The sequence below is a fragment of the Erithacus rubecula genome (genome assembly GCF_903797595.1).
Source record: "Erithacus rubecula genome assembly, chromosome: 3".
NCBI classification, from domain to species: domain Eukaryota; kingdom Metazoa; phylum Chordata; class Aves; order Passeriformes; family Muscicapidae; genus Erithacus; species Erithacus rubecula.
This window is the reverse complement of record NC_136689.1, coordinates 98,766,582-98,790,491: the sequence shown is the minus strand read 5'-3', so window position 1 is coordinate 98,790,491 and position 23,910 is coordinate 98,766,582. Positions and strand designations below refer to the sequence as shown.

Below are 23,910 nucleotides of genomic sequence, written 5' to 3'. Positions count from 1 at the left end.
TAATGGGGTGCAAGTTTAATGCTGTCTTGCTGCCATTATAACAGAGTTGTTCCCTACAGCAAGCAATAGTGAGTGTTTGGACTTAGCTTTAAGAATGCAGCAGCATCCAGATCCCAGTGATTTCCATATATGAAAATCAACATCCCAGAACTGAGATCTTGTCTGTGAGAAGGAAATAAGGACAATCAAAATAAGTAAAACAATATCTAAGATTAGTCAGATGAAGTTGCAGTAAGTGGAGAAAGATGAATAAGTGAAATTGGCAGTGGTAGCAGGTGGGCCTTAGAAGTGAAATTCTCTATTTGTGCTTTTAAACAACTCCAGGCTTTAAGTACAATTATCCTTGTCCATTGCATTTGCTTTTCATAAATTATTCATTTAAGTGTGTCAGGTTAAACAACCAAGTAGTTACGAGAAATCTGACACACAAAAAAATAATTAAAATAGCTTGAAAAGCAAAGTCTCATATTTATCTGTATATGAATGATGAACTGGTATGTCTGTTCAGAAAGGGCCTGATCAAATACATTGAAGGCAATGAAAATCTCTTTTGGTTTTGTTTGGGTTTGCATGGGTGTTTCCAACCTCTTGCTGATACAAGGATGGTATTTTTCTAGTGCTCCAGCCCCTTAAAGACAGTATTCACTGTTGAATTGGTAGAATTTAGACTCCTGTCTTTCCTGTGCCACCAAGATTTTTTGAAAGAATTATTGTTTTAGTCATAAAAAGGGTTTAGCATGCATGGGAAAATAATGGGTTGCTATTTCATGAATTATATCCTTTCTAGAATCTTTGAACTTCAATGTAATGCTCTATTGTAAAACGGAAGGTAGAATTCAATATAAAAAAATCCTCATTCTGTTCAGCTTTTTTCAGATAATTCAGGACAGTATCATTCCAACTTTAATTTTTTTCACAGATTTTAGGGCACACATAAATTCTTTACCAGTCTGGAATGTAATTTTTTTTATTGTAGAAATTAAATGTCCTTCTAGACTTTTATGTAATGCAAAACTATTTTATTAACAGGGCAGCAATTCCGAAATATCTGAGCTTAGTTGAGTTGATTCCTTGTTTATACATGATAATGAGATTTTTTTTCTATATGAAGGAGAAGAAAGTACTGACAGACAGAGTTTTAGAGAAGTTTTATTTTCCTACAGGGCCACTGTTTATTTATTCTGCCTGTACAAATATAGGTTCCCCTGGTTATCAGCCTAAGGTTGTGCAAATTCCAGGTGTGCCTTTGCATGAGAGTGTTTTAGAAGTTGACAGGATCTCCTGGATAGCTTGGATTTATTTTTGCACTTGTTTGCCAGTTTCCACAGATGTCTGCTGCAACTTAGAGTAAGGCTGATCAAACAGCTCCATGTGTGGGATGCTGCAAATTGAGGCTATAACAATTCCCTACAGGATCAGCCATATTTTAGTGCACCAGGTCATTATTGGGAAATAGATTCCCAGAGATCCCCAGCCCTTGCAGCTGCCCATTCTTCACCTGAGTCTCTGGTTTCATGGTGTGATGCTCAGGAATTTTGTGTATTCCTGTGCATGACATCTCATGACACTGCTGCAGGACTGTGAGTGCAATGCAGCTCTCAGTAACAGCTGTCAGAAAACATGTATATTCTACATCATATGACTGGTTAAATGGACATTGAAGATACTTGCATTCCCAGTAGCAAACCAAATATTCAACTACAAAACATCTTAATAAAAGACATTTCCTGTATACACTAGGGCCAGAATAAAATGAGCACCATTCCCTGGGAACATTTATGCCAGCACTCAGGTAAGAGGGGTTCAGGCTTTAGTGGTACTGCAAACAAATCCTCCAACCTCTATGATATGCTTAGTTGATTCACCAGCAGGACTAAGCCTTTTCTACTATCCTTTTGGTGGTCTGTTTCATTACACCTATAAAACCTTAAGGGTAAATAGTAGTAAATAAATGAATAAATACTCTTGTGTGATCAGGGGTTTTTCAGCATTTCTGCCATGTATCAGGAGGCCTAATCTGTTTGGATTTGACAATTTCAGAATACTGTGAGATAATTTGCTCCCAAGTGTTTTCCAGTACCTGTCATTTTTTCAAATTCACATTGTTAGTTTGAAGTACAGGTAAACTGCCAGGATGAAATCACAAACCTGCTGAATTCAGTGACATTTCTGCAGTTTCCACTGGTGGCAGGATTTCAATACTGTACTTCTGTCTCTTTTATTTAATACCTCTCTGCTTCTATGCAGCACAGTTCAAGTTCAGAGGTACACATCTATCTGATGAACAAATTCTTTACTTTTTATAGTGTGCTAGACTGTGAGGGCTATATGTTCTTCGAAACAAATGAATAGTTGTGAGTTGGTTTGTTATTTTAGTGCCCATGTCTTTCCTAAGTTCTTGTTGGAAACAGCATAGATGTTCTTAGTTCAATAATGCCCAGGCCTTGAAGCAGTCCTAAGCAAAATCCATAAACCATACTTTACTTCTCTCGCTTGTTTTTTTCTCTTTTCAAATCTTTCCCACTCTTATTCCCTCTGGAACACAAAGTCTGTTAATTTATGGAGTATTGTAGAACTTTTTGCAATTGAAAGGGCCTTGAGGGAATCACAATTCATATGTTAGCTGCCCAAATTAGACCACTGAGGCATGAAATTTGTTTCATGATGCTGTGATCAGTATTTACTCTTTTGGGAAAGGGAAGACAGAAAGCTGTTTACCTACTGCATAGTGCAGAAAATCATTTTTCCTCCTTCCACTAGGCAGCCATACTTCCTAGTTCATGAGCTATACTCACAGGCTTGTCAGGTAATCTGACAGCAAATTGTGGGTATTTTCAGTGGCACCATTTCAGGTTAAATGCAAATGAAAGGGCTCAAGAATATCACACAGTATCATACAAGTTGGTTCTTTGTCATTATAATGAGTGTCTGGGTAATAAGGTCATTGGTCAGATTGTATGTTGTGAATTCACATCTTTACTAGCTTATGTTCTAAAGGCAAACATACCTTAAAAGTAAATCTGAATGTCTACAGTCAACAGATGTGTCTTATGTGATTACATTTTCTTTTTCACATCTGTGAGCAGCACAGGTTATTGCTGTAATGGGTTGACTCTTTCTCTCCTATTGAACAGAGCAAAAATGTCATTCCTGTGCTACCACTGTTGTAAAGAAATGAAGAAAAGGTAGAACATTGAACCATTAGTGGTCAAATGAAAACAGCTGAGACAGTCTTCTGAAAAGCCTGTTTGTGTCCAATAAACTTACATAGGACACAGAAATCTGAATTACAGGAGAGAGAGGGTAGAATTCCTTTCTGGAAGTAACCTGTTTCTGGTGCAGTGTTTTGGCTGCAAAGAATTGGCTGGGTTTTCCTTGGTTTAGCTTCTGAGGCCTGTCTCCATCTCTTCATTTTCCCATCCTCATCTGCTGCTGCTTATTATTTGCAGTGGGATTGTTCAGTTGCCTCTGTGTGCTGCTTATTCTTAGAATGACCTACAGTATTATTTAGAGGAAATTGCTGTCAAATCATATCCAGATATAATGAAATTCCATTTTAATATCAAACACAATCTTTTGATATTGCAATTGCATTTTTCAGGTAAGTGCTTTGACTCAGTGTGAGTAGCCTTTCCTGAGAGAGGTTCCTCAAAGAGTGGAAAGCTATAACTGATGAAAAAGAGAGGTCATCACTTCACTGCAGTAATTTATTTTTCCTGGCTTTATTCTAAAACATGGTTGAAATGTAAATAGTTGCTTTAAAAAGTAATTCTCAAACACATAAATTTTATTGCAGAAATAAGGAACTAAAAGCAGAAATTTGTTGAAAGCAAGCAGATAACAATAGGCTCTCAGGATATCTCTGACAGCTGTAGTAAGCAGCAGCATCAGATTTATCAGTAGCAAGAGACCAATAAATATTTTTTTGATAAAGGGGGAGAGGGTGAAAGCTTACATACCTTGGTTTATGCATGCAGGATGTGTACTACTTCATTTGCAGCCAAGAAACTAAGAGCAGTACCACTTTAATGGCCTCTCTTCTACCTTACATAAATAGTTTATTTTCTGAATTTGGCTTTTCTTTTTGTCTTTCCTGAAAGCTGTCTTTCACCTTATTTGGTGTAATTTTTTTTTTTGCATCCTTGGCAATCTTTTGCTGAAGGTGTGAAGACTATGAAAGATTTTATTTATCTATATACAAAACTACCTGTATGCATTATTTATTACTTTTTCAAAGGAAGAGATACTGTCCTGTGTCAGAGGGAGTTCTGAAAAGCAAATTGTTTTCCTCAGGAATACACACATACTCAAATGAGAGATATCAAAAACATCCTTGTAAGAATGTAGAACCAGTGAAATGACTCTTGGAAGATGATGACAATCAAAAAGATTTATATAAAGGATATACAACATTGTGCATGTGTGTGTTTGCATGTGCTTGTTTATGTAAATTGCATACAGTAATGCAGAAGGTGAACAAAGTTCTAGACTTCCATAAGAATTTTTATTGTGCTGTAAAGTCTCTGAGACTTTCCCATAATTGTATTTTCCTTGCCAAGTTTTGAAGCACTTGAGGAAAAAAGGTTAAGGCCATTTTTGAGTACTGTGATAATGAAGCAGTAATTTAACTGTAAAATCATGATGTTACAACTTGGTGACACCAACAAGAACTGTTAGTGTAAACTGTACAATGAAATGGCCTTAAGATGTTCTTTTGAACATTGAAGTATTTGGTATTTGATGAGTAGGTGCATTTTTGTATTACAGCAGTGCACAAGACCATTTTTCCTCCTGCTCATTAATTGCTTCAGTTTTCCAAGACTGGTCAAACCACCTCAGGCACTGCAAATTGTCTCAAGTCCTTGCCTTGAGAAGAGCTTTAATGACATCAGGCAGCTAAAGATTTTGCCAAGATTGCATGCATCCTGAAACATGTGCATCCTGATGTGCTTTTTTTGTGGACAACCTGAGATGATTTTACTGTTAGAAGAACAATTAATGTCCTATAGGAAGGGACACTATACATTACTGCATAGGTGAAAGTTAGTTCTTTCTTTTTTTTTTTAATTCGAGTGATTATTTAATATTATTTCCGGGTTTTGGACTGTTAATTTCTTTGTGTGCCCCTCGCTACTCATATATATATTTATGCTTTTTTTTGCAGTATATATTCTGTATTTTCTATTAATTGTTATTAGTCAGTTTTAGCTGACTAATAGTTTTTCAGTAATTCTACAGTAATCTTACCATATGGCAGAAAAACATCTATGAAGAACAGTGTAGAAGGCTTGTGATATGTATTGTGTTTGTGTGTGTGTGTCTAAGGAGCTGTGATCATTGGTGAAACCTTTTGCCTCTTTATCTGCCTTGCTTATGAATCTTCTGATGCATATAATACACTTTTTTACATGGGCTTACTGGTTTTATTCTTGTCTGAATATAGATTTAACTATTACTTCTCTGATTCTAAGATTTCTCTTACGATATCTTCAATTTTTGCAGTACCAGATACTAGGAGAAATTAATTAATTGTGGACTGTTAATGAGAAATCATTATGAACATATGCAAAAAGTAAAATGTCATCTTGAAATCGATCTATCTGTGAGGTGTTTTGACTTCAGTGAGGTTTTGGGAGTGGCAGAATCCTTTGAGCCTGGTGATTTGTTAGTAAACTGTGTGCAGCTGAATGTGTTTGGAGTGTGGTGAGAGTGGATATTAAAGGTGACTTTCCCCCTTGGACACCCAGTTTTCTGTTGCAGGTCAGCTTCAGCAACACTAAGTGGTACAACAAGTGCTGTGTGCTCTTCTCTTGTGCTGTGAGCAGTGAAAGGCACAGCTGGAAAAAGTCAAATGCCTGGTGGTGCAGCAGCTGCTCTGAATCTGTAGCCTTCCATGACTTGTATGAGATGGTGCCACTGCAACAGTGGAGCCAGAAATGAGCCTTGTATTCTCTCCTGGAGAAACACTGAAGCCAGGCCAGCAAAGCTGCTCTGCAGGCTACGCCTCCCACTCCACCCAGACTGGAATATCTGGCACAAAAAAGCCAAGCGTTGGTAGCCATGAGGAAATGTCAGTGAATTTTATTATTAATGCTAAAATAATTCAGATAGGGGTAGGTGGAAGAATAAATGTCTCTTCTATCATCCTGTACCAGCCCCATCATTCCTAAATGCTGTGGAAGTGTTACCCAAAATAGTTGAATTCTGGTGAAAATACTTAACTGAACAGCTGTGAAGTTTTATGTTATGACATTACTCAAAACCCTTAAATCAGAAACTCTTTGTGTCAGTAAACACAACAGACCATGTTGGTAGTTAAGCCAAAAAAAAGAATCTTAAGGGGATGTAGCATATTTGATTATTTTATTAAAAAACCTAAAACCCTAAGCAGCCCTTGATGCACTAAGAAAAAAGTACTGTAGATAGAGGGAGGATGTGCTTCCCTCTGTAGTGGTGCTGGTCATCCATCAGGTTGCAAGGAGTGATAATGAGTGGTGTCCTTCCTTCATCACCTGTCTAGCAGAGGGAGTCTGCTCTGCCAAGAGTGTGCTTGTGACACTGAAATATGCATTTGGTATCCAGCTAGTGTATCCTGCTTATGAAGGCAATGCAAGGTCTGGAAACTTCTAGTAGAGGCAATAAAGTTCCAAAAAGACTTTTTATCACAAAGATATTGCTCCTCATCTGCTGTCTCCAGCATCCAAAAGAGATCTGAGAGAAGTAAATCTGAAACATTACACAATTGGAACTTTAGAAGTTTTGCTTTTAGATGAGAGTTTATACAGTAAACTGTTAAATCCACTGGGATCTTCATTATGGGCAAAGATGCAAAACCTTAAGAGACCAGGGGAGACCTTGGTAAAGTTTGTTTGCAAGTAACCTGAACAATTAGTGGATTTTGATCTTCCACATTTCCTGAAGTTGCATGTTATATCTATGGTGTCAGAAATACCATGCAAGAGAGATGTTATTATTTTTATATTACAAGAATGATGCAAAACTTTAACTCTGGAGGAAATACTTGTGGTAACAGGTAATAATAGTTCTTGTTTCTTCTTCCTTTTCTCCCTGTTTTTGATATGTGTCTCAGGTATTCAGAGGCTACCAAATATTAATAAATTGACTATATACATTGATTTTCAGAAAATTTGCTTATCTGCAGACTATTATGCACATAAGTCAGAGGGGATGCATATAAACTTTTCCTTTCTTCCATCCCACATATATATATATTTTCATTTGATTAAGTTGTTCTGGAATTACCTTTATCAGTCAAACCTTTTTGTAATTCTTGTCTGATTTTAAAAATTAAGCAACCCAAGTGTTCACTTTTCAAGAAACTTGCTGTGATGAGTTATTATTCCAGTTATTCCGGAGTGTTAAATAATAAAATGGTGATTAGCAGACCTGAAATAATGAAACTGTTGGCCTGTGCCAAAGACAACTGGTTAAATTCAGCTTTCCTTTTAAGAGAGCAGGTTGTTGGCCTGTTTCTGGATCCTGAAGACTGCCTTGATATGAAGGACTCAGCAGCAGTAGAATCACTTAAGGACTGTATGTAAGAATGTAAGAATTAGGGAACTGATGAAATAAATTCAGTAAGTTTTCTGTGTTATGCTGGACCTTTGGGAGGAAGATACAATGACCTTTACCATGAATACCATGAACACATTTTACATAGGTAAAATTTACAGACTGTATAAATGTACAAACTTACTGCCTGGAGAAAGGTACCATATTCAAATTGGAGTTGAGGAGAGGCTTAAAACAAAAAAAAAAAGGAATAAAGGCTGTTGAAGTTGTTTTGAGGCAAGGAGAAGCAAAGTAAAGTTTAAATTAAATCCACAGAGAACATGATGGGAAGGAAACAGACCACTGGGGAAGGTGAGTGTTGGGAGTGGGAGCTGTTAAACTGTAACTTGATTACTGTGACTGTCTCAGTAATTAAGATTGAAACACCTCCAGCCAGACCCCTCTATATCAGCTTCCCTGTTACATGGACCAGCTTTTGCCTTCCTTATTACTGATTATTATTATTATTACTGCTATGGTTGTCTTTACTCACAAATTGCATTGTCAGGCATTGAGGGGTTTATTACAGCTTTCTTATCTGCCTGTCTTCTCACCATTCATTCCTCCCATTTGGAAGAATATGCAGGGGGCAGTAGCTGAGCCCTTAATGATTTGTCATCCTCAAATCTATGTGTGTTTCTTTCTTGGCTGCTTCTTCCTTACCTGCTTTGTAAGATTTAATATCACTTTGGCTTTGCCTGCTATTCTGCTTGTTTTAAGCTTTGGAGTAGCCTTCAGGCTGGCCTCAGAACTTGCATGTTGGAGTATCTTCTTCCCATGCTGCCTTTCTTCCCAAGATTTAACACTTTTGCAGTGAAGGAAATACGGGGCATGACTCCATTGGTTTTTAAAGTCTCTTGTTATATAGTTGCAAAGAAAATTCAAAGAGCTGCCTTACTAACCTTTATATGGTGTGTACTGATGAAAATTAAGATAATGACCTCTAGTTCCTATTTTCTCCTCATCACTTTGTTCCTTCCTAGCCCTTCCATAAGCCTGGCATCTACAGAATGCCAAGCCCCAGTGTATTTAAATTCCTATATATGTTCTCTTCAGTTTTTAGCAAGGTGTTCATCCTAGCTCTTGGAATTTTGATCAGGAATAGAAGGATGATGAGAAGTACTGAGTGTTGCACACTTCAAAGAATTAAAATACTGTATTAGAGTAAGAGACTTTTTAGGTAGGGCTGCGAGTTCAGCAAAATGCTTAGTAGATACATGGATCATTGGCATAATTTTTATCCAAAGTATTAAACACCCTGTTAGATACATATTTCCTGGTATTTTGTTTTCTCCAGATGTTTCTGAGGCTGAAGTTTTCTACCATTCATTTTATATTCTATTGTGTGCTATTAAAAATGAATGGAAAGAAGATTTGAAATTTTACATATTTTGTGAGCACTAGCAAATTGTTAGAGAATATAAACTCAGCTGCTCTGGAATTTAAAGTAAAAATAAGAAATAGATTGAACTGGAGTTGAGTTTTTGAGTTGATTTTTCTTACTTCTAAAATGTCTATGTAATAACAGATTTTTCCTGTCAGAATGATACAAAATAATTTCTGTGTATGAGTAGAGAGTAAGTGCTTTGGTTAAATTACATGGAGTTTAATGACTCCAGAAAATGCATTTTCTTTGTTTACTTTCTGTGTTTGCATCTGTGTCTTCAAATAGATGCCAGTGCTTAATATTTGATAATGTGACTACTCGATGTGTAACTTAAATGATACTTTACTGTACTATCTGGCAGCTCCAGCCAATATTCAGATTTAGTCATAATAAACAGGGATTTCTGGAGAGCTGTGTGATTTGAAGAAAAGGCTCAGTTATCAAACATTAAAATACTGAAAGGAGAAATCTTTCTTGAAAGGTAGAATAATAGTAGTTTGGCTGAATGCACATTAGTTACACCTGCAGAGTGCAATTCTGTCTCATAGCAGAATAATTCCAAATAGGACAATAATAATCTTTTTCCAGCATAGCCTTATTTCTTGAATGAAACATACTTTTTAACATAGACATATGGAATGCATACAAGATAATCACAGGATGTGTGGTGGCTCTAATCTAGAATGACAAACAGTTGTCTTGGTTATGAACACAAATCTAGAAATTCAGAGGTTGCCATCTTAGTTGCTGGAATTATATGAACTCTGCAAAGCAATTTTCCTGAGGTATTAATTACTATTTGTTGTATATTTTATACACATTTTAAACTAAAATTGCTTCTGGACTTGCTGGTTTTATTTGAGGTTCCACTAATATAACTCTAATCACAATTTTATAAATGTGAATATTTGGAAGTGGAAACCCTTCATTCTGTGAAATGTATGAAAAGCTGCCTGATCTACCTATGTGGACAGAGGGTGACTGATGTTTCCTTTTAACTCTCTTCTCATAAAATTGTTGATACATGCCTTGAGAACGATTATTTCTGGTAGTGCTGGAGGTAACATCCCAGAAGTTCAATGCCTTTGAATTGCTGCTGCTTTTTTGTTAAAAGTATTTCTGAAGGGTTTAATATATGGATTGTTGCTGCTAAATTGCTGCTCATTTAAAAGACTTAGTGTTAGTTCATTGCCTAGAAGAGCCAGTAAGTGTAATTTAAATAACTATCAGCCTATTTATTTTCATTCTAACTTGCCTAAAATGGAAAAATAATGTACATTTTAAAGTGCTTTAAGCTGTCTGTATATGCATTTAATATGTTGGTACTAGGCATATGGATTTTTCAAGCTGTATATATCCTGAAATTCAATTAAGCTAATTTTTTTTTATATCCCTATATATTAAATAACTTGTTGTTTAATAGAAAATTTATTATTACAAGTGACTTTTCAGTTCCATATTTTATTTAGTTGGCTTAAGTAGTATTTTTAATGTATGTATTTAGTATTTTTTAAAGCTTTCTCTGAGCGTTTGAAAATGCACAGGTTCATCAGCAGCCAGTGGAATCTGTTATTTTCATTTCTGGATCTCAATATTTATTCTGTGGCCATAGTTTTTGTGTTTTAAGGAGGTGAGATAGCTCTGCCCTGGGGACGTGGCCTTTGTAGTCCCAGCAGGTCTAACATTAAATGATTATGGCAGCTTCCTCTTTCCAAAGAATGAGGTATCCTGTTCACACAGTTCTCCAAGTCCCAGGGGCAGGAAAAGCTAACAGCCCTAATCAGTAGTAAAACCTCAGACTTTTGTGTGGCAAATCAGAGCTAAAGTAAAGAAAGTTAAAAGAACCATATTTATTTTTGAATTGTATTTAAACAAAACAAAGCATAAAAAAGCCCTACCCAGAAAACAGGATACTGCAAATTTGCTCCAACAACCTATTTTAGTACCACAGTGTTGTATTGTAAATCATTAATTTTATCCTCCTTTCTGGACATGGGATTAGTAAATTGCAGACTTGTCATTTTTTTGTTTATTTTTCAATAAAATATCATGTATTTGACTCAGGCTTTCATTTAAAAAGTGAGAGTTTGCAAGACCTACTGGTAAATTTCAGAATCTCAAAAACCCTGAGATTAAAGTTTTAATGACTGTAGCTAGTAAAACAGTATATCATAAGCAACCTCTCATTTGTGGGAGTTCAGATTGTTGCATTAGTGAGTGATGAAAACTTACTTTTCTAAATGCTACTGAAAATAGTTATTCATAAAGAAATTGTGATGGAATGTGCTGGTATGCTTAATAAACAAATTTTCATTTTATATGTTATTTTTAGCCATTCTGAATGAAATAGCTGTTGGCAGTCAGCACTGAGAGCTTGTAATTTATCAACCAGTGAGCTGAAATGGGCCTGTTACATACTGGAAAAAAAGATACCCAGATAACTTACTGAAATCATTGCAGTCAGTCAGGGAGAACAAAATATGAATCACAAATAAAGGGAGTGAAGCTGGGTATGTGGGCACTGTTATAACAGAGATGATTCTGTATTCTCATATCAGATTGTAAATAGCAATTTTTCAGACTGAAAATAGTCTTCTGCCATTTGTCCACTGCTGAAATAAGAGTTTGAGAGAAGTGGTAGGTGTGGGATTTTTATTTTTATTTTTTTAAATTTTTTTCTGCACAGCCTTTGTAACTGTCTTCTGCAATGCCTATAGATTGAACTTTTCTTATACTTGAATTCATTACCTTCATTACTGTTCCTTTATGCTAAGGCTTAAATCAATTAGGCAGCTCTCCCACTCATTTGCTGTTATCCCAGAAGGGAGGGAAAACTTGCTCTCTTGGGCTGTGTTTTTTCTTGTAGAACGTAAAGCAATTATGTTTCTTAGTCTTTGTCTGTTCCAGACACTATATTTTCCTTGAAAATACTTCTCCCTAAAGAGACTAAAGAAAAAATGGGCCTTTTTTCATCTCCTTTGAGTTCTAGTATAAAATATCATGCTAGTGATTCTGTGGGACTGTTTGAGTTCTAACATATAATTAGACACTCTACACTTTGCCTTCATGAGTTTGTAATGTTCGAGAGAAGTCTGTCAAGATAATCTTTATTGATAATAATCTCCTGTATATTTTACAGCTTTGTTACAGTAATAATAAAAATAAGAATGGCTTTTTATTCCAGAGCTTTCTCATGAATTTTGAAGCCACCATTAATTACCTTTTCTCATCTGGATTTTGGTAGAGGGCAAATATGCTCAAAATCCTCTGTGGAGCCAAGTTAAGTTACATTTAAGGGTCCTCTAGCTTTTTTATTTGAGCAAAAAATGATGTGTGCCTCCTGAAGTCTGATTTGGTTTCTCCTTTTTTCAGTTAAAATTATTGGTATGTGAATGGATGGCATGTGTCCCAAAGCCATGTAAGTTAATTATTTGATCAAACTAAGATTACCTGTTGTAGAACAGCAGTTAAAACATTCAAAATCAGGTGAGATTAGTATATTTGAGAATCAGCAGAAGGTGAAAAAGATTATGGGACCCAAGTGAAACAGTAATTTCCATTCTAAATTGCGTGGAGAAGATGGGAAATATGTCCTGTGGGGCTGGGTTGTCACGGGCTGCTGGCAGTTCCTCTGAGCACCCAGTCTGTGCAGTTCAGAATTTCTGCCAATCCCTTGGAGGTCTGAGGGGATGGTGTGGTAGGACACAGTTCTCTGTGTAGGGCCAGCAGGGACTGTGTATGCATCATATCTTGCCATGATTGCCCCTCTTCAAGAGCTGCAAATTAAGGCAGGAATTACAGTGGCATTGCCTAATCCTTTCCCTTCATCTCTTTCTCTGTGGGAACAGCAATAAATTGTTATTTTAAAATACTTACACAGTTGTATGGTAGCTCTTAATAAGAGACCTGGTAAATTGTGGATGCAGGTTCCCCACGTGGAAGGGAGGCTGTAGAGCAGAGGAGTTTGTTCACACTCTAAATGAGCTGAGCTACTTTAGGTGCTAGAATTAATCAGTATGTGGCAGTGTGTTTTTCTCTAGGGAATAACTTACCCTATTTCTGGGCAGGAAAAAATAGCCTGCAGAAGGCTTCATAATGTTGCAATTAGAAAAATAGAAATAGTAATATAGAGATTTGGGTATGTATGGGATCCTTCAAAAGTCTGAAAGCTGCAGTAACATACCTTAAAACTGGATTATGGTTTGTCATTGATCAGCAGTTCTGATTACCAGGATTAATTAAATTACTGTATTAGGTAAGAAATAATGTAGCTTTTAAGAAATATTCATTCTCCAAAATCCTAATTAACCCACTGCTTATCTCCTGTTATTGATAGCCATTCTTGCTAGAAGGATATTACAGTGGCAAAACTAGTAAAAATAGTAGTTTTGAAATAGTAGTTTGAAATGTTTCTTTCCAAGTTTAGGTTTTGGTACCTGCCATGCCATGTCACAAGAAGCTATTTTATCAGAAGCTCAAACCTTGAGGAATCTTAAGGACCTGTCAATTATCTGAAGTAATTCTCAAGTAATAATTCACAGCTGAGTAATTTTTAAGGCATTATAGCATATTCTCCTTTGGACATCTTTTTCTTTTCTTTCTTTCTCATAAGCTTTACATCACCCATGTTTCCTTTTGAAGAGGAAATAACTCTACATTAGTGTGTATTAGAATCAGTATTTTTTGCTAATTGTGTTGCTTTGGTGTAACAGCATGATGAGCTTTGACTTGTTTTTGTGATTTATGGATGAGTTTAATTTGGTGTGACTATTGTTTAAAGGTTTTGTATAAAGCTCTTTTGTATTTCAAGGACACTTCCAATTTAGTGGCAAATAAGATCATAGTAGAGTGAGATCAGTATTTTCTATATGTCTTAAATTCTGCTTGACAAACTACTACCTCCAGGGTAGAAACACAGACATCAGATACATTGTTGGTTTATAGAAGCTTGATAGTCCAGGACCCTTGACCTGCTTGAAACTCCTCAAGTCAGAGAAACCCACTAAACATACCTGATATCATTACATAGCATCAGGCAGTCTGTGTGCCTTCCTGGACAGAGTGTTTTTTGTGAAGTGCTAGTTGGGGTATTCCAGTTTCTCTTTGTGTTTGCAGCCTTCAGTATGTTGGAATATATATCAATGTATGAAAAGTGCATCTTTGTTGTTTGCTTGTTTCAGTTAATGTTGTCAGTAGATTTCTGACTTTTTTCCCCCAGCTTTCATAATTCAATCTTTACACATTTTCTGCCTGTTTTTGAGTGTTGACAGTGCACATATCCTATTTCATGGTCAGGTGGAGCATGAGTTCTGATGAGGATTTGAGGGCCAAGTCTCTCTGCTATTATCTTTGTGTCAAAGAACGTGGCAAGTTGTCATCTCTGCTTTCTTCTGTCTTCTCCCCTCAGTTTTTCACTCCTTGTGCTCCTCAGCTATTGCAGGGCTCATTTTCTTGTGCCATACATGTAATGTGTTGAACTGACAGCAAGACACTGCACTGAAATAGAAGCTGCCCAGTTTCCAGTGTCATGCTGAGGAAGTGAGAGGTGGAGACAGCTTCAGATCATTTACCTGCTAAATCTGTGCCTGGTCTTTTCTAGCAGAGTCACTGATAACCCCTTGGGTGGGTACTGCTATGAGAACCATCCACTGCTGTCCCCCTGCAAAATGCATATGCCAAGCAGCAGGTGCAGGGAGGGAAGGAGAAGCACAGACTGATTATGCTGGACTTCATGTTTGTTTTTTTAAAGAAATAGATATAAGTATTTGTGTAAAACAAACTAAGCAAGTAAATGTTACATTGCTCTCAAATCTTTCTATTAGTTAATCTATAAAGAGCTGGAAGCAGCTGTTACAGATTAATGGTTGCCCACTCATGGTGAATGGTTTAACTCACACGGAAAGGCAGAAAAGTCTCACAGTCACACAAGGAAAAGTAACTTACAGACTTCAGCTTTTATCTTTCCTCTCCTCCTGGGGAACTTGAGAGAAGTATAATTTCTTGTTTTAATATGACTAATAATATTCTTTATTTTGTCTGCCTAGGGTATTTACGTGCGGGATGCCCCTCTGAAGGACATCAGGGTGTTCAACGCCCGGCGGTTCGTGGCTCTGTTCAGCGTGGTGAACGCCACGAAGCGCGACGCCGGCAACTACCGCTGCATGATCCGCACGGAGGGAGGCGTTGGGGTGTCCAACTATGCCGAGCTCATCGTCAAAGGTACTGCACCCCACTGGTCAGAACCTGCTGCTCCCTGTATGCACTCAGGGCTTGCAGCCGCTCGTGCACTGAGTGTCACCCACAGCCTGTTAAACTTGATAAGAGGTTCGGTAAATAGATTTTGCCTATGTAAATCTTGAGCCAGCTGTAACAAGGGAGTGGTAGAAGAAACCGTGGCTAATTAACTAGGTACTGGTTGATTGACTGCTGTTCAGATCGATACATATTTACAAGCTTTTATTTAAAGTATGAACGTAACAATGGCTACTTGCCTCCTTTGTGGAGGTTGTATTCTAAAAATATACTTACTAAAAAATATGCGGTATTTACATTAAGGTGATTATATAAAATGCACATATTTCAGTATATAGTGGGATGTTTTTAAAGATTTTGGGAAATAATTAGATGTAAGTAGAATGGGGAATAACCTGTCACCAGTAGAAGAAGATGCAAGAAAGCTGTAATGAAGAATAATCCATTTTCCAAAAGCAAGAATTGTGTTTTAGTGAATGTGTTGTAGAGAAAATGGAGAGAAATGGGACAGGAGAAGGATGTTGGAAATAACCAGGGTATGAAGATAACGAGACAAAACAAATTGTAGCATGAAAACATAGATGAGCTATATGAATGGACAGATGAAAAAAGAAACAAATAGAGTGGGTGAGATGAGAATCTAATTATAAGGCATGGTGGAAAAAATGAGGTTATTTCAGTCCAAGCATGAAAAGAAAATAAAGTAGGTGGCCAAAAATAGATACATATGAAAGTCAGCAAAGAAGGGAAGCATGGACTATAACCCCAGTAGGAATGATAAAGCATCTTTTAGACCTAACACCAGTGAAAACAAAGAGGAATAAACACTGCCTGAGAGAGGCAGAGGAAGGAGTAACAGCATCAGTGAAGAGAAGTATAGGAAGCCAAAGGAGTTAATTTCTTCTCAGTCTCTTTGATTCAGAGTGTTTTAATTTATTAGTACTTCTTTTGAGGTACAATAGATGAAATTATGAAGCGTATCATTAAAGCATTTGTGCTTACCCAGATTCTTTCAGAAAATTTGCACTGGGCACTGTGAGCAAGTGGATAGCCTTAGGGTGTAATCCCATTAACTACTTGTAGAGTGGCAAAGTAATTATGGTAATCCCCATTGCCTGTGTTGGAGCTTTTATGAGACCACCTGCAGGTCGTTCCTTTTTGACCTGAAAAGACCCACTTTAAGCATTGTGCTGTAAAAGGTTAGATGACTGTACTGAACAACAGCATTAGGGGCTAATTAATAAATACGCTTTCTTCTTGATGACATATAATTAAGTATTTCTATTTTCTAATTTTTAGCAGGTTTTCTGCAATATCAGTTAGCAGTTTTGAAAGATAACAGGTTGATTTCAGTGCAACTATATATTTTTACTATGTTAACATCCATTAATCATGAAAAATATACATATGCCCACACTGCATGTAATGTTTAGTAGAGTTGGGAATTGCTGATGGCTTAATAATAATATGTGTAAAAACAGTAGTGTAATTACTCCCCCTCTTTGTTACAAACAATGAATTTAATTCTCATTTGTGCTGGTGTAACTAAACTGATGAGGAATTTCCTTGGAGTTACATTGCTAGAATGACAGGAGAGTCAAACACAGTATAAGTTAAAGAGAATCAGTTCTTTACATTTATCATGCTGTTTTGTTCTGGTTACTGAACCTGTAACTCAAGTTTCAAAAAGTTCTGAACTGGAATAGGGCTTTTTTCAAAATATATTTGCTTTTAAGTAGAGATGTTTGCACAGTAGAGCGGGTTAGAACTCTGTACAATATTCATTCTACTTCGCTGTAGACAAAGTTTCACTAAATAGGAACCTACTCTAAGTGGATTCCAATTATATGTGTAAATCTCTTCAAGCTTTGTAGTGCTGTTGTGGCATGATGTTGTGTGGCACTGGAGACGAGGTACCAGAACTCTTGAAAAGAGCAGAAGGGCTGCTAGTTTCAGGTGCTGCAAAACAAGCCTGCAGTCACAAAGGAATAGGAATGAAATTTTAAAAATTGAAGGCATGGAAGAAACTGCCAGGTGTTCTTATTCTCTTTTTTTTTGTCTTCTTTTTTTACCTGAGTGAGCATGTTATAGCAAGGTTTCAGCAGTATGGAAGAAGGGGAAATCACAATTAAAGAGCTGTCAGTTTTGTTATTAAATAATTGTAAACACGAATATTGTCTAGTGAATGAGGAAAAGCTTGTCAGTGAACAATTAGTCTGGCCTTAAAAAGGAGAGGAAAGAAAGGCCTTTTTTCAAAATTTGTTTGTGGTAGCTTATATTCCTTTTAGAGGATAGTGAAATAAAGTATTGATTGTTCTATTTAAATAAATCCTGAAGGGGAGGTTTTCAATTTACCTGAGTGTTTGTTCTGATAAGAAAGGCTGAAAAGACAAGTGCCTTGTCATTGTATGTGGTCAAACTGCACAGTATCCTCATCTAAGTTTGTCAGAGAATTGGATTGAAATGTCACTTTATCTAATGGGAGGCATGAAATTGGCCTTGTCAGATAACCCACTTATTGTAAAAAACATCAGCTCGTATCTAATAGATGACATAAAAGTAATCAAACATTGAGCAGAAGGAAAATAGTCGGGTGGAATTGATTAAATGCATTTGGTGAAGTAAATTAGAGTTCTACATACAGTCCCTAGGTTGAAGTTTTCTAATAGTGGGCAGATCCAACACAGATTAGATTTAGGAGAACAGAATGAGACTGTCTAGCAGACATCAGATTATTACAGAGTTCAGACTGCTTATTGAGTTCAAACAAGGTAAACCTAGGTGTCAAATTGGCTAAAAGAAGTTTGGTTAGGTTTTTAAGCAAGGGCATAGAAAGGTAGCCATCTGTAATGCTGGCAGCTTAAATGTCTGCATTTTCCAAATGGAAAATTTAACACCGGGAACAGAACCAAACCTCTTCAGGACCTCTAGAGCAAAGAATTTATTCTGGAGGGCAAAGTCATTTTGACCTCAAGACGTAGTAAGAAAATATCAGTGATTACTTATCTGTGGTATCAGTTCTTCTCATACATTATACACAGGTACTTGGCATCTGTTTTGCTCTCTCTAGCTAACCTTTCATGCTGGATCCATCACTGTCTGTACCCCTTTTTTTTACCAACAGTACTGGCATTAGGATTTGTTTTTATCATTGCCTAACAATTCCTATAATGAAGTCCAGTTTCATATGCTCATTTTTTGGCAGACTGAGTGGAGACTTGCATTTTTTAGTGTGGGTGTGTGCCTCAGCACAAAGGTGCTGAAAAAACCTCCAACTAGAAGAGCTGATATACTTCATCCATCTTAGCAAATTTGCCATAGGGCAGTGCTGGAGGCTCTGGACTTTGAAGCAGTAATATTTTTTCAGGAGGTTCTAGTTATGTCAAGAATGCTGTTTTTCTCTTTCTGTGAAAGTGTGTTCTCAAATATAGTTATTTAACAAACTACCAAATAAAACCCAGCAAGAGACTTCTTTGAGTTCATCTTTCAAATTCCCCTGAAATTCTAGATACAGTGTGGGGAATTTAATTGCAAGCAGGGATCTGAGCTCCTCTGGGGCAGGCTGGATCCAGGCACAAGGGATCAAGACCTATGAGCTTACCATTAGTGTGCTTTTAGTAAACTGTCCTCTATCTTGCTGAATCCTTGTACTTTGAGAGTAAAATTATGATGGATTAACAATGTGGATAGTTAGAAGTGCAAGAACAAGAAGCTGCATACCCAGGGGAGGGTTTTTTTTGCTAGGACTGAAAGGAAAGGCAGACTGGGAGGTTTTGTGAAATGAGGAGGAAGGGAGGTGAAAATTGGGACTAAACAAGAAGACATGCAGCATTGTCCCCCTGTGCTTGGCACTGGTGAGCCACGCCTTGAGTGCTGTGTCCAGTTCTGGGCCCCTCAGTGCAGGAAGGACATTGAGGGGCTGGAGTGAATCCAGAGAAGGGCAGGGAGGTGGTGGAGGGTCAGGAGAGTGGGTCAGGAGCAGCTGAGGGTGTTCAGCCTGGAGAAAAGGAGGCTCAGAGGCACTCATTGCTCTCTGCAGCTGCCTGACACAAGGTCATAGCCAGGTGGGGTTGGTCTCTCCTCCCAAGCAACAAGGGACAGAACAAGAGCTCATAGCCTCCAGCTTTGCCAGGGAAATTTGGGTTGGAAGGATGCTTAGGCATTGGAATGGGCTGCCCAGGTAGGTGGTGAGGTCCCCATCCCTGAAAACATTCACTTGGTGCCGTGGTTTAGTTGGCATCTTGGTGTTTGGTCAAAGGTTGAATTTGATTGTCTTGGAGGTTTTTTCCAACATGATCTTATGGTTTCGTGACAAAGAGGGGAAGGTAAACAAACATATACACATCCATGCATTTGCAAAAAGAGAGGAAGTAGATTTTGTCATTTTTCAAGATAGTGCTTCTGAGCTGCAGAGAAGAAATGTCTATTTTTGCCTTCTTTAACTCGCTTAAATCCTAGAGATTTACATTATCTCCAGTGGCATCCCAGTGTGATGCCTTTCCCCTCCCAATTAAAATTTTAAAAGAACTGCAAAGTGAAATCTGTTAACATTTTGTAGAAACTGTCTGGAAAATCTGTATAATTTAAGTACAAAGCAGTTTAAATGAAGGAGTTGCAGCTTCAAGTGTGTTTTCAATTAATGAAAAGTGCCTAAGAATATAAATAGTTTACATTAATGTATGGCTAGATTTGTTTTTATCCTCTGTGTAAGAGAAGGGCTGCTCCTTATCATAAAGTCTGTCTTTTTCTCACATTTAATATAAATGATCCATTTATGTAGGGTGACTGGAGAGCACCTGCTTAAAGCATTCTGCCACCTGCAGACCTCTGGCTTTGTAAAGTAGCCACTATTTCCTTTCCCTAAGGGATTGTGCCCACTGTCATTTGTCAGAGAATTCAAGGGGAGGTCACATGTCTGTTCAAAGTCTAAATGGCATAAAATTTGAAATATGGACCCACTTACTTTCTTTTTCTCAGTTATTATTCTGTTTTAAAACCCTGCATTTAAAGGGGCTTCACAGTACTGAATAGCTTTGCCTGCTTGCTTCAGGAGGAGATCGGCAAGGAAGAATTCCTCTTTCAGCTAAGTCATTGTACTAAATAGCCACTGCTACAAACTTATTTCTGCTGTCAGTTGAAAATCCTTCCTTGAACATACATAGCCCTGAAATATCAAGTCTATTGTACTGTTCCATAAAGGTATTAATTTGCATGTTACTTAATTGAGACTACCTCAGTGGCTGCCAGTAAAACTGCTTTTAGTGAAGGACAGTAGTGCTGCAGTGTGGTACTTACCTAAGTGATTCAAATTTCTCAGCATCCTAAAAATACTAAATCATTCTGTTGAAGGAAAAAAATAAATTAGTAAGACAGAAGAATACATTTCACACTTCATTCGTGAAATCAGTTCATTATATTGGGATATACAGTGTTTGTATTAGAGGATCTGCTTAATTGAGTCTTATGTTTTTAATCAGTCAGTCAATATGAGCATCATATTTGTAATGATAGGTTCATTTTAGGTAGTCTGGATCATTGGTAAGAATGTAACTTTTGGTATTATACCATGTTAATAGTATGAAATTGCAGTGTATGCAGGCTTTGCTGAAATAATGTAACTTGAATTAACCTTTTTTCATTGTAGTCCCAGAGAAATGAAAAACATACCCTGAGGTATAAAAAGACAATAAAATACCGTCTGTTTCAAGTACTTGTAATATTTGGAATGAATTGGTGTAACCACTAACCTTAGTGACCTAACTCCTGAGTTTGCATTTTGAATGGCACTTCAACAGCCTTTAGTAGCATTTGAAACTTGAAAGTAATTAACTGTTCTTTCAGCATGGCTGAGTAAATGCCTTAGGATGCTTTATAAAAGTTCCATTTCACGTCTTGGTTCACAAAACAGCCTAATGATTTAAATTGATGCTAAATCATTTTGAGTCAAGTCAGAACTGTTTCCAGACATACTATCACTGTATGAAGCTGTAGTTTCTATACTTTAGGAAGAACAGTTTCAATAAAACTACAGTATGTTTCTAACTCAGTTTGCCATATATTGCCATATATTTGAAAATCTAAATAATATTCTTTATACCCTGGAATCTGCCACAATATATTAAGCTATTTTTATGTCTGTTCCAATTAGTAATGCTTAGTAGATATCTTTGGAGATGTTCTGGTTTGTTGCCCTCTGTATTGTGTTTTTCATGATAGTAAGCACTTAGCTTTGTTAAGAAAACACACAGGGATGGTGCCTGTGTTTGCTGGTTTGTGGTGTTGTATTTCAGCAATTGCTAACAGACTGCACAGATCGAAGCTTGCATGCAAGTGAGCCCTGCTAATTAGGAACACCATCTATCTGAGGCACAGCTAATCTTCAGAGTACTTAGTGCTCTGAGTTACGCTTCTATAAATGAAAAAAGGTAGCATACTGTAGGATAATTACGTTTGTTAAAATAGCAATTCTGTTATTTCTCAGGAGTAGTGAATGCTTCCCAGAGATCCTTTCTCCATTTAGCTTCATTCTTTGATGTTCTTTGCTTTAACTGTGACTTTGAAGACCATGACAAAATGATGAAGTACATAAATTCAACTTCTTGTCTCTTTGGCTACCTAAATCTCAACATAGAGGGAAAGTTAGCAGAAGAGGATAAATCTGAATCTAAAGCTTAGGGAAGATAGATGTCCTGTGTTCATTGCATACTCTGTGTAGCCTTAAGAAGATGGCAGTGTTTGCTGATAGATATCTTAAGAATGTTGGATCTAACACTGCCTTATTAGGGTGGCTTGATTTCATTCTACCTGAATATATTTAACCAGTGGGAGAGCAAATTTTTTGCAAATATGATGCATGAAACAGCAGTGTAATTTAACCAGTAGGGAAAAATAATTCGTTATTTTTCTTTAAAAAAAGATGATGTCTGCAAATTATTTCTGCAGTCTAATCTAAAATCAGATGCCCATGACATAGTAAATTAATATGAGTTAAACAAAAACTTTGGTTGGTTTTGAAATCTTTAGAATCCAAACTATCAGGGTATCACGTGCATGCTTGCTCTGTGATACAGAGTACCATTTTTGTGTGATAATTAGTGAAAATAACCATTACATGATGTAGAAACAGACCTCTAGTAAAAAACTCAAGAAATCCTTGAGCTTTCATTTAGAAGCTCTTTGATTTTAACAACAATATAGAACTTGAAAAATCACTGTATCTACTCTGCTTACACTGAAGTCTGAAAATATGAAGACTGAATAGTTAAGTACATTAAAAATAATTAATCTTTTTTTCAGTGCAGAAATTCCTGTTCTCATTATGTGTAAGCACAGACTCCAACATAAATTTTAAAAACATGAAGCTTAAAAACATTAGCTTCAAGGAGGATTAATACTAATGTCCAGAACGAACTGTATTTGTATGAGGAAACCTGAGATTATCTTTCTTTTCAAACTGGGAGTTGCCATGGAATGTCTTGTGAATAGAATTCCATTTGCACCTGATTTGAAGTTAGGAGGTGTAAACCAAAAGCTTCAGGTTATGTGGTTTAAACCAAAAGACTCAGGTTAAAATCTCCAAGTGCATAAGCAAAAATATCTTAATATTGCAGTTTAATGAAAATCAGTTGGTCTGTAGTGGTGATTTGTTCATATCCATATTTTTATGCAGTCATCAACTCTAATGTAGTACAAAGCCTGTTGCTTATTTGAATGTTTTAGAAGCAGAGAAAAATGGAAGTGTAATCATAGTTTGTTATCATACCTTACTGTTTTTCAGAGCCACCAGTGCCCATTGCCCCACCTCAGCTGTCCTCAGTTGGTGCAACTTACCTGTGGATCCAGCTGAATGCCAATTCCATCAATGGGGATGGGCCCATTATCCAAAGGGAAGTTGAGTACCGAACTTCAAGTGGAAGCTGGTATGACATACAACCCGTGGACTCCACAAGCTATAAGATTGGGCACCTGGATCCTGATACAGAATATGAAATCAGTGTATTACTTACGAGACCAGGGGAAGGAGGAACAGGATCTCCAGGCCCAGCTCTCAAAACAAGAACAAAATGTGCTGGTGAGTACTCCAAGGTGATGGGAAAGTTGTAAACATCTTTCTAGGGCTGAAGACATAAGTTAATTCACTAGCAGTTTTTACTGTCTGTCTTAAACAGGTTGCAGGAGTAAAGACTGAGTGGTTTTGAGTATAACCTCTTAGCATTTTGCAGCTACAGTGGTCTTGAAAGCAAATTTCTGTGCCAGTGTAGATTGTTGATGAAATCATGACTGTGCATGTTTCTTTCTTTTCAATGTCAGTTACATCAAACTTGTAGATAAAGTGGAAAAAGATCCTGTGTAACAGCAAAAGCATTCACTGTGGAGTCTCAATTAGCAGATGAGGCTTAGAAAAGGACTGCTTTCTTGAGTGACTGACAGCATGTCTCTTTACTAAATGAGACAGTGCAGTTTCTGGTGTGTTGTGGCAATCTTGGCTCCTGTTTCGGATGTTATAATTAATAGAGCTGACCTCTGATTGTAATAGCATCCAAAGTTCACCTATTATACAGAGGGAATTGTAGAATAATTTTCAGTAAGACTGGCAGTTATATTAGTTTGGCATTTTGCTGCTCAGAAAATAATAGAGGATACTGTGACCTGAATTTTCTTTGGTCATTAGTATTTTCCCCCAATATTTTGAATCATCT

At 37.0% G+C, this 23,910-nt stretch overlaps 1 protein-coding gene across 7 annotated transcripts in view; it reads left to right on the top strand.

Moving 5' to 3' along the window:
• The window catches only part of PTPRM (protein tyrosine phosphatase receptor type M), a 445,192-nt gene that overhangs the window by 159,871 nt on the left and 261,411 nt on the right, over positions 1-23,910 (top strand). For all 7 annotated transcript variants that reach the window (XM_079300125.1, XM_079300120.1, XM_079300119.1 and 4 more), the window contains 2 exons: positions 15,004-15,178; positions 22,989-23,282. In XM_079300125.1, coding sequence (XP_079156251.1) covers positions 15,004-15,178; positions 22,989-23,282 — 469 coding nt within the window. The remainder of the gene's footprint in view (positions 1-15,003; positions 15,179-22,988; positions 23,283-23,910) is intronic.